This window comes from Sinocyclocheilus grahami, unplaced genomic scaffold (genome assembly GCF_001515645.1).
Source record: "Sinocyclocheilus grahami isolate Dianchi unplaced genomic scaffold, SAMN03320097.WGS_v1.1 scaffold1353.1, whole genome shotgun sequence".
Lineage (NCBI taxonomy): Eukaryota > Metazoa > Chordata > Actinopteri > Cypriniformes > Cyprinidae > Sinocyclocheilus > Sinocyclocheilus grahami.
In genome coordinates this window covers 165975-179889 of record NW_015506532.1, presented here as the reverse complement: position 1 = coordinate 179889, position 13915 = coordinate 165975, and the positions used below count along the sequence as shown (strand labels likewise).

Below are 13915 nucleotides of genomic sequence, written 5' to 3'. Positions count from 1 at the left end.
GATGAGTCACAGAGACCAGAGTGAGAGATCAATCAGCTGCATCTGTCTGGCTCTCACTGGAGCTCCTGCTTCATGCTCTTCAGTTTCTAGAAGACGTCAAGAAGACACCTGCATACATCTCTGACTGACTGCTGCTTATTCTTCCTCTCTCTCATCAGCCGTCTCTCTCTCTGTCTCTCTCTCTCTCTCTCTCTCTCTCTCTGTCTCTCTCTCTCTCTCTGTCTCTCTCTGTCTCTTTCTCTCTCTCACTCACTTTTACCCTTTTGTAATCCTACATACAGTATATGCTTCGTTTAGCTGTGTTATACCTAGTCCCATTTATTAAACTTTTTCATATACACTCTTGATTGTCTCTGTGTTCGCTGCTCACGAATCAAGGTCACGTAAACATTTGATTTTGTTACACTCTTGTGCTGTTTAGTCTCTCTCTCTCTCTCTCTCTCCAGAGTGATTCCAGACAGCAGAGTTTTTCCCGGAGCGGAGCGCAGCGAGTGAATGGGTCCAGGATCAGATGATGTGGCTCCGGACTCTCCTGCTGCTCGGCCTCGTGGGACGCCTGCTGGACGAGTGTTCTGGACATTCATCTGAGGATGAGGATTACTACATGCAGGAGCTCTTGAGTCGAGAGCATTACCAGCGAGTCCTGGAGGACCGAGCCGTCGGGAAGGAGACCAAACCCAGACCAGCTGCTTCCAGACCAGCCGGTGGATCTGATCCAGCGTCAGGTAACCTCTCACACACACACACACACACACACACACACACACACACAAGACCAGCCGGCGGATCTGATCCAGCGTCAGGTAACCTCTCACACACACACACACACACACACACACACACACATGTAACAGCTTGACTGAAACTCATCATCCTGCTTCAGGTGCATTTAGTCATCTGTGCATATAAAAGAGTGGAGATCTGATGTGATGGGCTGTGTAACGTGTGCTCCTCTGGCTGGATGTGCGTGTGTTTCTCAGTCACTGATTCTGAGCCGTCAAACATGGTTGCTTCCATCAAATCATGCGATGAAACATTCATAGAGCTGATGAAGTGGTGCTGGGCCGCTGGAGGAAGGTCAGAGGTCATGTCCAGAAGATGTTTCAGATGTCCAGATTGTCCAGTCTGTCAGGATGATGCTCTCCATCATGTGTTTCTGACTCCAGAGTGCTGTTCTTCCAGATCAGTGTCTACACTGAACATCAATCTGATCGTCATCAGCAAAAGATGGCTTTTAATGGTTGAATTAGTCTATTTATTCTGCTTTTCTAACTACACACAATTATAATGTTAGATGAATTTTATTATTTGCATTTAACATTATTTTCCCTGCTGACGGTGACACACACAGCAAAAATGATGCTCTTGTTTTTTTGTCCTATTTTCCTAAGATACTTTTACTCGAGAAGCAAAAGGACTGATATAATGTCTTGTTTTCTGAGAAACTGGTCAAAATTCAGTGATTTTCTGCTTAAAACAAGAACAACTATCTGCCTTTGGGCTCAGAAAAATAAACTTGTTTTGCCTTTGAGTTTTTTGAGCTCATCGGCAGATCTTTTTTTCAGAAAAAAGCAAGGCTTAAAATCATTTAGCAGTAACTTGATTATTTGCTCTGGAATAAGAAACACACTGAGGAAGAAGTGCATCAGAACAGACACGCAATCATGAAACTAAATGAAAAAAATGGATTAACTTTCATTTGACTGTCGTGCTCGTTATGTAAAACAGCACAGAGAGTAAAGTTACTGTCAGCATTAACTCTACAGCAGTCAATCATTCAAATCAAAACTGTATTCAGATCCGGTTTTGAATTGAACATATAGGAATGGATTCAGACAGTGTGAAGGAGATGTTTGACGGATGACCGTGTGTGTGTGTGTGTGTGAGGAGCTCCAGCGATGATGGCACTGAACGCTGGCAGCGCTCTGAGAAAGCGAGTGTTTCCATATGAATGTAGGTTTGTCCTGGCATGACCTCTGACGAAAGCCTTCAGCTGCTCTTCTGCTCCGCACATTGGCTCTGGAGTCTGGCACCGTTCGTGGAGAGCACAGCTGAACTTTATGGCTGACGGGTTCATAGGCCACCGAACGCACTCATCCTGCTGTTTGTGTCTCATTCGCAGCGAAAAGTGGAAGTAAAAAGAGTGAGAAGAACAAGAAAGCAGCGAAAGGCCTGAGTGCCGTGGACGGCGTGTTCCCTGAGCGAGACGGTGAGGCGATTCACTCCATCACTGATCACTGAACATGGCTAGTGTGAAATCATCTGTGTGCCAAATATGATTTGAAACTGTAAGATAAGCAGAGGACGAGACACTAGGTTGAGCTAATGTAGTTGGTTTGAGTTTGAATGTTTATGAATGCACATCGTCTGTCTGGATTGATCAGAGGCTTCACTGTATGACAGTCAAACTCTCGAAATATTAGTATATTAATAACAGAAGATCTGAGCAGTGCTGAATCTGAAGTACCAGTCCAGTGTGTGTGTGTGTGTGTGTGTGTGTGTGTGTGAGAGAGTGTGTGTGTGTGAGAGTGTGTGTGTGAGAGAGTGTGTGTGTGTGAGAGTGTGTGTGTGAGAGAGTGTGTGTGTGTGAGAGTGTGTGTGTGAGAGAGTGTGTGTGTGTGAGAGTGTGTGTGTGAGAGAGTGTGTGTGTGTGAGAGTGTGTGTGTGAGAGAGTGTGTGTGTGTGAGAGTGTGTGTGTGAGAGAGTGTGTGTGTGTGAGAGTGTGTGTGTGAGAGAGTGTGTGTGTGTGAGAGTGTGTGTGTGAGAGAGTGTGTGTGTGTGAGAGTGTGTGTGTGAGAGAGTGTGTGTGTGTGAGAGTGTGTGTGTGAGAGAGTGTGTGTGTGTGAGAGTGTGTGTGTGAGAGAGTGTGTGTGTGTGAGAGTGTGTGTGTGAGAGAGTGTGTGTGTGTGTGAGTGTGTGTGTGTGAGTGTGTGTGTGTGTGTGTGTGTGTGTGTGTCCTCATATGGATGAATAAAAAGCCTGACCCGTTTCCCTGGTGATTGCGATTATGTGTCTTTAGTTCCGGCACAACAGTAACGGCTGTGTTTGATTCAGGCCAAAAGCAGACTTTAGGATCTCCTTCCCCTCCTGAGAGTCTTCAGAGCTGCAGATGTGTGTCGTAATGAGAAGATCTCGGCTGATGTTCGCTGAGGAACCTGCGGTGGTCGAGTTTCCGACCTCTGGAGAGACATTTCATCTGAACGGGACAGCGAGACAGAGAGTGTTTCAGTTCCAGATTTGACATGTTGATTCTGGATTCAGAACTGTTGTGACCTCAGCACACGTGTGTCATGTTTACACTGCTCTCTGCTCGTTACCGCGGTAAACACCCCCGCAGGCAGATGTGGTGCGTCTCTGGTCCTCGCTCTGATTCGAGGGGCGATTGATCACTGATGGCTGGATTAGTTCTTCTGCTGCTCTATCATTCTCCTGGTTGATCATCAAGAAGAGTTATGTAACGTCACATCATTCATTAGAGCGTGACGTTCAATTCAAGACATTGTTTAATGGCTGTAAATCTCAGGAGGTGGAATATTTGGAAAGGCTTTCTGTGTTATGTCTTGGGTTTTCAGATAAGTTCATTTTATTTGCATTTTTTAAATGTGAATGTAAATATTGGAATGGCTGCTGGATCAGATATTGAATCAGGTTTGGGTTATTTTTTGAAGAATGTGGGTAACCAAATGGTTTTTAGTCCCCATTGACTCCTACAGGATATTTTTCCACGCTCTTCAAAGTATTTTAATTTGTGTTTCAGCAGAAGAAAACAACTCGTGCAGGTTTAGAACAACATTAGGGCGAGTAAGTGATGACACAGAATGATCATTTTTGGATCGCTTCAAGTTATTGATTTAAGTTTTGCTCCACCAACAAAAAAGTGTATTTACAAAGAATCCAAAGTGATGCTGAAGAAGAAGAAGAAACTTTATTCTAGATATATTCTTCTGGAACTTTGCTTCTAAAGTAGATATGATTAGACAGAAGAGCAATGAAAGAAACACTGATTAATGAAATGATTTTAGCCGTGTGTGTAGTAAACATGTTCCGATCCGAAGCAGAATGAATGTGATATTTCAGTCAGGGTTAATGATGAAGCGTCGCTCTTTCTGTGACAGATGGAGGCTGAAGTGTGTTGTATCTGTGGAAAATAGTGACTGTTTCCAAACAGGTTTCATGAACACGCCCCCTGTCTGTCATTGGTCAGTCAGACAGATAGCCCCGCCCCAAACTCACATGAAGCTTCACACACTTCAGCTGAAGCTGGAGCTCAGATTCCTGGCGTGATCACATTCGTTAAAGCTCTTCTCTGCTGACAGACTGTCCTCCGCTGGGTCTGGAGACGCTGAAGATCGATGACTTTCAGCTCCACGCCTCCAGCATGAGACACTACGGTCTGGGGCCACACAGGGGCCGGCTCAACATCCAGGTAAGATCCGCTCTTCTCCTTCAGCGGGCTTCTGCTCCTCGTCTGTTATTACTCAGATCGGCTCCATCATTGCCTCATCTGGATCCACTTTGCACAGAATTCGTTCTTTGTTTTCCGCTGCGCTCGATGAAAACAGAACGACAGGCGAGAGCAGGAATGATCAGCTGGAAACAGACTTCAGAACGACAGCCGTGTGAAACTGACCCAGTTTCTGCTGTGAGCCACAGAACGCATTACGCAGCTGCGATCGAGTGAAGGTTTATTCTGAGCGCTCGAGCTCGCTACACACAGAAGCAGCAGGCCTGAGCGTGGACTTCACACATTTACAACTCTAATGAATAGAAACAAACGAGACATTTCTGATTCTGATCAAACCTGTGATCCTTCAAACCTGTATGACTGACTTTCTGCTGGGAAACACTAAAAAAGATATTTTGAAAAATGTTGGGAACTGAACAATATTAGACCCCATTGACTTTCATTATATGGCTGAAAAAACTCTATTTCTCCAAATCTCTTCTTTTGTGTTTTAACAGAAGAAAGAAACTCGTACAGGTTTGGATGAGGGTGATTATAGTTTAAAATAATAAAAAAATGTTGTCACTTGAAATAAACATTAACTGAAATAATATAAAATATAAACAAAACTTAAAATTATTTTATTTCAGGCAGTTGTCAAGGCAGCATTTCATCATACTCGATGTACTCAAACAATTCAAACTGGAACTGAAATAAAAAATAGTAAAAAACTAAGAAAAATGACAAAAAACAAAAATATTTAAAAAGAATGAATAAAAAGGAAAATATAAAAACTAATGCAAACTATTAATAAAAACTCTTAACAGCATCTCATTTGATATTAAATGCGACTGGTTAGGATAATGTGAATAAATGATGACAGAATGATCATTCTGGGTTAACTAACCCTTCACTAAGACTATTACTAGTACTCAGTACTCGTGTTTCTCACAATGAATCGCTGTGTGTTTGTCAGCCTGATCTGTGGATAAACACGTCTGAATAAATGTAAAGGTGTTTTTACGTTCTGATGATTTTATTAGGGTTTAACTGATCCTTACCAGTTAAAAAGATGTTTGTGTGATGGGTAAGTTTAGTGGTTGGGTTAGCTGATAGAAAATACGTATCATTAACCTGATAGAATATCAAGTCTATGCAATGACCTCACTGAGTTAGAGAAACAAACTCTGTGTGTGTGTGTGATGTTCTGATGGTGTGTGTGTGTGTGATCTGATGGTGTGTGTGTGTGTGATCTGATGGGGTGTGTGTGTGTGATCTGATGGTGTGTGTGTGTGTGTGTGTGATCTGATGGTGTGTGTGTGTGTGTGTGTGTGTGAGGTGTGTGTGTGTGTGTGATCTGATGGTGTGTGTGTGTGTGTGTGATCTGATGGTGTGTGTGTGTGTGTGATCTGATGGTGTGTGTGTGTGTGTGTGATCTGATGGTGTGTGTGTGTGTGTGATCTGATGGTGTGTGTGTGTGTGTGTGATCTGATGGTGTGTGTGTGTGTGTGATCTGATGGTGTGTGTGTGTGTTGTGTGTGTGTGTGTGTGTGTGTGTGTGTGTGTAGGGTGGTCTGTATGAGGACGACCTGTATGACGGCGGCTGGTGTGCAGGACGGAACGACCCGCTGCAGTGGTTCGAGGTGGATGCTCGCAGACTCATGAAGTTCACCGGTGTCGTCACTCAGGGACGGAGCTCACTCTGGTCGTGAGTAACACACACAGCGGTCACGGGTTCCATTCCCAGCCAGAGCATCAGCTGATCCAGTGTGTAGCTGGAATGCAAGTGGCTTTGCATAAATGCATAAATGTAAATATAAGAGATTATAATGGCAGTGATGTAGTTTAGTGGTGTTGTGATGTGGTGCTTGTGTGTGTGTGTGTGATGTTCTGATGGTTTTGTGTGTGAGATGTTTCTCTCACTCCCTCACTCACACACCCACACACACACACACACACACACACACACACACACACAAACAAGCACACTCACTCACACACACGCAAACAAACAAGCACACTCACACTCACTCACACACACTCACACCATCAGAATATCACACACACTCACTCTCTCACACACACACACTCACACACACACACACACACACACACTGTGATCTTACAGGGTTGATGAACTTCTAATGATGAATTTAAAAAGTCAAACTACAATAAATGAATAATGTCAAAATAAAAACTGTCAAAATAAATCACTTACTAAAAATGAATTAAATCATAAAATTGGCAAATAAAAAATAAATAAAATGAAAGATAAAATGCTTATCCTTGTGTGTTTGCACACTCTTGGCAAATAGTGCTCATTCTGATTCTGAGTACTAAAGTAATTAAATAATAAAACTGTCAAAATAAAATACTGTTTCTCATTTATTTTTAATGCTTCTTACAGATCCAAACAATTATTACCGGAGACGAAATGAAGTGACCACAACAGACAACCTGGACTTCAGACACCACAGTTATAAGGAGATGAGACAGGTGCCGTGTGTGTCTGCTCATCTTTCTGCTCACCATTAATAAAATATTACACAATATAACATACAGTGATACCTAAACGTCTGAGAGTTAATAAAGGATTCTTCATGATCTTCCCTCTAATTCAACACAACATGAATGTGAGGAAGTGTGTTAATATGATTGACATGCGTGTGATTAGTGATGGAGTCTGACCTCACTCGACTGATCTCTCTTGTCACTGTCAGGCGATGTGTGTCAGTAATTGTGGCGTGTTTGGTGTATTTTATCGGCCGGTGTAAATGTGCTTCTGCTGTTGTGTTTCTGTTCTTCAGCTGATGAAGGTGGTGAATGAAATGTGTCCGAACATCACGCGCATCTACAACATCGGCAAGAGCTACAACGGACAGAAACTCTACGCCATCGAGATCTCAGACAACCCTGGAGAACATGAGCTCGGTAACACACGTGTCGCCAGGCCCAACACACTAAAACACACCTGTGACGCGATGATGAAGTGTGTGTGAGATGTGATGTTGATGTGTGTGTGTGTGTGTGTGTGTGTATGATGTTCTGATGGTGTGTGTGTGTGTGTGTGTGTGTATGATGTTCTGATGGTGTGTGTGTGTGTGTGTGTATGATGTTCTGATGGTGTGTGTGTGTTTATGATGTTCTGATAGTGTGTATGATGTTCTGATGGTGTGTGTACGTGTGTGTGTGTATGATGTTCTGATGGTGTGTATGATGTTCTGATTGTGTGTGTGTGTGTGTGTGTGGATGTTGTTCTGTTGGTGTGTGTGTGTGTGTGTATGATGTTCTGATGGTGTGTGTGTGTGTGTGTGTGTGTGTTCACAGGTGAGCCGGAGTTCCGCTATACGGCTGGTTCTCACGGTAACGAGGTTCTGGGCCGGGAGCTGTTGCTGCTGCTGATGCAGTTCATGTGTCAGGAGTATCTGAGCAGAAACACACGCATTCGGCGGCTCGTGGACGAGACACGCATCCACCTGCTGCCCTCCGTCAACCCCGACGGCTACGAGAAGGCCTGCGAAGCGGTGTGTCACTATAAACCCTAACCTGAGAATATTAATATGCATTACAGTTCAGAAGCTTGAGATAGTTAGGATTTGTTAATGTTTTTGAAATAAGTCTCTTCTGCTCACCAAGGATGCGTTTATTTGATTTAAAATACAGTAAAATTGTGAAATATTATTATAATGTCAAATAGCTGTTTTCTGTGTGAATATATATTAAACTGTAATGTATTTCTGTGATGTGCAGCTGTATTTTCAGCATCATTCCTCCAGTCTTCAGTGTCACATGATCTTCAGAAATCAGTATAATATGCTGATCTGCTGCTCGAGAAACATTTCTGATTATTATCAATGTTGAACACAGTCGTGCTGCACAATATTTCTGTGGAAACCGTGATGCATTTTATTTTTCAGGATTCACAGATGAACAAAGTTCAAAAGAACAGCATTTATTTGAAATAGAAATCATGTGTAATGTTATAAACAGGGTTTGAAATTAACACCCGCCAAATGCGGGTAACAATCAGCAGTGGTGGGTAACGCTGTCAAATCACTAGCCAATTCGGCGGGTTACTTTTCGTAAATTGTTCACTCATTAATTTCTTGGGGAAGTTCATGCAAGCCAAATCTGCGCAGGATTAGCGCAAATACTGAACTCGTGAGACATCACATTATCGAGTATACTGCAAACACTAAACAAAACACACCTACAGAGGCGTGCATACGTGACGTGATGAAGTCTGGTTAGAGTAGACCAACACCGCTTTAGTGCGCGTGCGCTTTTAGAGTGCGCTCTTTCACTGCATGATTCAGTCTATTAATATGCATTAAGAAAGATCACATAATTCAAGATAAGGGGGCAGAAAATTTATATATTTGTATCAATTCATATAGTTAATCAATTTATTGATTGATATGATTTTTTTTTTACAACCGTTCAATAAACAATAAGTTCATATCAAGAGACTTAGGTTTTAGACACCATATTGGCTGTTTTTGCGCTATTTCGCCAACAAAAAACATTCCAAACAGCCACAGCACTGTTTTGCGTCTCTGAGCAACATGATGGTGATTCGTTCCTGAATGAATCAACTGTTTAAATGATTCGGTTCATTCGCAATGAATCAATTATTAACAGTGACTTGCTGCCACCTACTGGCGGTTTTAATTTCACATTCAAATTATCTTTTCATTTTTTTAAATAATTTCAAATATCAGTATTCAACATTTCATGTTTAAATATCAAAACATTATTTATGCATTTGTAACTGCATGCATCCTATGTCCCTCTGAGCTGCAGTAATGTGTAAATACATCTAAATGCCACTTCATATGCAACTTCTGCAAAGAATTTTATTGATAATGATTTCATTTGTTTAGTAACAGCCTAAATGTATTATTGTTATAATTGACTGATTAAATGTAAGAATTTGACTCAAAAGATGATGTACACTTTTAGAAAAAGATGGCTTTATAAAGGTAAAAATGCCCATAAAAGGTACAAATCTATTTAAACTTATTGGAAAAGATTCAATTATATCACTGCTGTGAACTGACCCGCACACAGAATATGAACAATATTAAAAACTTTAGGAGTCAGCTGTCCACGGCAGTCCTTAAGATATCAGCACAATAACACACTCCGCAAAATATCGTCTAATTATCGTTATCGATAAAATCCCAGAAAATATTGAGATATTATTTTTTGTCAGTATCACACACCCCTAGTACTGACACAAAATGATTTGCAATCGTCACGCCCAGTGTAGACAGCCTCAAACTGTTGGTTTATTTCTGTCTTTTTTGTTTTGTTTTGTTTTTTTGGCTAGTAGAAGTTATGAATGGCCGGTAACTTAAAAATGTAGTAGCCAAATTGGCTGGTGAGTAAAAAAGTTAATTTCAATCCCTGATTATAAATATCTTTACTGTCACTTTTGATCAGTTAAATGTGTTTGAATTGTAGTGTATGTTTATATCAACACTTGTCAAAGTCAAGTCTCCTCAGGTTCATATGTTTTAACCTGATGCTTCAGCGGCCGCAGTGCTGCATCAGAGCGTCTCTCATCTGGGTTCTGGTTCTGGGTTCTCAGGGCTCGGAGCTCAGCGGCTGGTCTCTGGGCCGCTGGAGTCAGGACGGTCTGGACATCCATCACAACTTCCCTGATCTCAACTCGGTTCTGTGGGAAGCAGAAGCCCGGAAATGGGTCCCGCGCAAATTCCACAACCACCACGTGCCCGTCCCGGACTGGTACCGCTCCACAAACGCCACCGTGAGTCCTGAGCCGCGTTATGATGATGATGATGATGATGATGATGATGCTCGTACACACAGGGATGTTTGTAATGCAGGGAGTTTCTGAATGTGTGTAGCTGAACATAGAGCGAGTTTCCAGGAATCTCTGTGATCATGTGTCTGATGAAAGCGTGTCAGAGACACTTTGATGAAGAGAAACATCTGACTGACATCTGCAGATAATAACAGAGATCTGGAGTCGGTCACATTCTTCAGATCAGAACAAACACATTTGCTGAACAGATGATTGATCATGTTATCAAAGGTTTTAATCGAAAAGGGATTGATTATTTGTTTGAGATCTATGTTTGTCCACCACATCTATTTCTATGATTAAAAATCTTTTGTTAAGGTAAGACAGATTTGAGTCAGCAGATGGCGCCAGGTCATCGATGTGAGAAGAGAGTGCTTTATACAAACAACACAGAGTGATTCAAAGCAGCTTCACAGAAATAAACGGGAAAATAACAGTGTGAATGTTGCAAAATTCAATGATTATGAAACTAATTTGATTCAGCTGTAAAGCAGCTCTACTGAAGTCAGTAGAGTCATTATTCAGAACGATTCAGTTCAGGTTTTCTTCTCATCGGATTGTGCCAGTGTAGTCAAACCAGTGGTTTAGTCTCATATGTGTATACATGTATGTAGAGAGTGATGCAATCACACACCAGTCACTCAACTCATGTTTCCATTAATAGGTTGCTCTAAACTGCTCTGACCTCTGACCCCTGACCCCAGGTGGCGGTGGAGACGCGCGCTCTGGTGTCGTGGATGGAGAAGATCCCGTTCGTGTTGGGAGGGAACCTGCAGGGAGGAGAGCTGGTGGTGACGTTCCCGTTCGACCGCACGCGCTCAGTGACGGCGCTCCGCGAGGCCACGCCCACCGCTGACGATCACGTGTTCCGCTGGCTGGCCTTCTCCTACGCCTCCACTCACCGGCTCATGACCCACGCCAGCCGCAGGGTCTGCCACACCGACGACTTCGCCAAGGAGGACGGCACCATCAACGGAGCCTCGTGGCACACGGCCGCAGGAAGTGAGGAAAATCAGCACACATCATTGTGATCGTGATGATCCATCCGTCTCGTTAACCGCTCGCTGTTCGTTAACAGGTATGAATGACTTCAGTTACCTGCACACTAACTGCTTCGAGCTCTCCATGTTCGTGGGCTGCGATAAATTCCCACACGAGACCGAACTACCGGAGGAGTGGGAGAACAACCGCGAGTCACTGCTCGTCTTCATGGAGCAGGTGATCAAACACACACACACACACACACACTCTCTCTCTCTCACACTCACACACACAGACACACAGACACACACACATACATATATACACAGTTTACCATCCAACTGGGCTCATCAGTGATAAAGGGAGTTAACTAGTTAACTGAGATTCAGGAGCTGGGCCACGCCCCACTCAGCCACCTCATCCAATCACCTCACTTCCCAAAACGTACTTATATCAAACCGACCCTTCAGCATGGTTCGTCTCGTTCTCTCGAGCCCACCCTTCCCTCCCTTTCTCATCCATTAACCATCCTCAACATCCCTCTCTTCCCTTCTCGGTTGATTGGGGGGGTCCTAATCTCTCGGGCACACACAACCGAGACAATACCCCTATCCCGAGTCTCTCTGGGCCACCAACATCGGACGCCTAACCCTAACCTATTATCATCCCTTCCCTTTTCCCCATCCTTCCCTTCCCCATTCATCCCTTTATTTATACAACAAAGATTACTTCCCTACATTCGCAGTGTGGCGGGGTCCTTGCTAGTGAATCCCATCGAGTTTGACCAGGAATCTTCAGGTGATTCTTGATGATCAGCTGACCTTTAAAGATCATATTACAAAAACAGCACGATCATGCAGGTTCACACTACACAACATCAGGAAGATCAGACCCTTCCTAACAGAGCACGCAGCACAGCTTCTCGTCCAGGCCCGTGTCATTTCTAGGCTGGACTATTGCAATGCTCTTCTGGCTGGACTTCCAACATGTGCAATCAACCCTCTGCAAACGACTCAGAAAGCAGCAGCACGTCTTGTTTTCACTGAGCCCTAGAGAGCCCATGTCACATCTCCTCCAGAAGCCCGCGGTCAGTAAACAAGCGCGGCTCGTGGTCTCATCACAGAGAGGCACAAAAGCACTCTCCAGGACGTTTTCTTTCACCGCACCCTGTTGGTGGAATGACCTTCCTAACTCTATCCGGACAGCCGAACCCCTCACAATCTTCAAGAAACAACTGAGAACTCATCTCTTCCTGAGCATCTAACTGCCGCCTCATAAAAATAAAAATAAAATTCTATGCCTTCACTTTTTTCTATTCTATTATTATCCTCCTGTTCCAGCTTTTACTATTTTGAATGATCACTGAAATCTTTTATAAAGGGTACTTCTCGTGTTTATTGGATCTTATGATAAATCGCTTGTTGTATTCCTCAACTGTAAGTCGGTTTGGATAAAAGCATCTGCTGAAATGATTAAAGGTAAATGTAAATCTCAGTGAGGTCATTGCATAGACTTCCGTTGATTTTCTCTCAGCTAACCAACCGCTCTGCCTAAACTTACCCATCACACAAACATGTGCAGAACACTACATTCACATCAGCAACATCTTCTGGCTGATTTATAAGCCTTTTTAACTAGTGGCAACCAGTCAAATGTCAAAGCTTTCAAAGTGTTTCACAACATAAGGACATGAGTGACATGTTGTGTTTGTGTGTGTCCAGGTGCATCGTGGGATCAAAGGTGTCATCAGAGACGTTCAGGGCAAAGGAATCGCTAATGCCATCATCGCTGTGGACGGAATCAGTCACGACATTCGCACAGGTGAAACACGACACACCGCATGGCATCATGGGACAGGAGCATGTCTGTCAGCTGAAGGAGTTTGGAATATTCAGTAATGTTATTGATTTGACTGCACTGACACTGTCGGGTGAGAAGAGAACTGAACTAAACCGATCTGAATAATGACGCCGTTGTCTTCTGTCGAGCTGCTTTACAGTTCATAATTGATGAAAGTTGAATAATTTACTGACGCAGTCTTGAGTTTCCTTCATTTCACAGCAGATATTGATGCGTGTGATTGTTTGTAGTTAATCTGATGAATGTTGTGTGTCTCAGCGTCTGACGGTGATTACTGGCGTCTGCTGAACCCCGGGGAGTACCGCGTGACGGTCCGCGCCGAGGGCTTCAGCGTCAGCAGCAAGGTTTGCTCGGTGGGATACGACATTGGTGCTAGCAGGTGCGACTTTGTGCTCGGCCGCTCCAACCTGTCACGCATCAAAGAGATCATGCAGAAGTTCAACAAGCAACCAATCAGCATGAGACAGCGACTGAGACAGAGACACCTGCTGGACACATAGAGAGGTGTGTGTGTGTGTGTGTGTGTGTGTGAGAGAGTGTGTGTGTGAGTGTGTGTGTGTGTGTGAGTGAGTGTGCGTGTGAGTGTGTGAGTGTGTGCGTGTGAGTTTGTGAGTGTGTGTGTGTGAGTGTGTGTGTGAGACGTGAGAGAGAGAGAGAGGTTGGGGTGGGGGGGGGGGGGTGGGTGGGGGGGGGGGGGGTGTGGGGGGGGGGGGGGTGTGTGTGTGTGAGAGAGTGTGTGAGTGTGAGAGAGGTGTGTGAGAGTGTGTGTGTGAGAGTGTGTGTGTGAGAGTGTGTGTGTG

The 13915-nt window shown here is 43.7% G+C and overlaps 2 protein-coding genes across 4 annotated transcripts; both read left to right on the top strand.

Annotated features, from left to right (window-relative positions):
• Positions 1-427: 427 nt before the first annotated feature.
• LOC107569519 (inactive carboxypeptidase-like protein X2) lies at positions 428-6324 on the top strand. 3 transcript variants are annotated; one of them, XM_016255626.1, is made up of 5 exons: positions 428-679; positions 773-803; positions 2123-2209; positions 4317-4426; positions 6013-6324. In XM_016255626.1, exons 1-5 carry the CDS (start codon positions 512-514, stop codon positions 6154-6156), a joined length of 540 nt encoding a protein of 179 aa, XP_016111112.1. In that variant the 5' UTR covers positions 428-511; the 3' UTR covers positions 6157-6324. The 3 variants fall into 3 exon arrangements, with proteins under 3 accessions (XP_016111112.1, XP_016111111.1, XP_016111113.1); XM_016255625.1 differs by lacking the exon at positions 773-803 and having other exon boundaries at positions 428-725; XM_016255627.1 differs by lacking the exons at positions 773-803; positions 2123-2209 and having other exon boundaries at positions 428-725.
• Positions 6325-6838: 514 nt separating this feature from the next.
• LOC107569505 (inactive carboxypeptidase-like protein X2) lies at positions 6839-13677 on the top strand. The gene is made up of 8 exons (XM_016255611.1): positions 6839-6940; positions 7252-7375; positions 7772-7968; positions 10038-10217; positions 10979-11276; positions 11353-11492; positions 12977-13076; positions 13374-13677. Exons 1-8 carry the CDS (start codon positions 6839-6841, stop codon positions 13613-13615), a joined length of 1383 nt encoding a protein of 460 aa, XP_016111097.1. The 3' UTR covers positions 13616-13677.
• Positions 13678-13915: the final 238 nt, after the last annotated feature.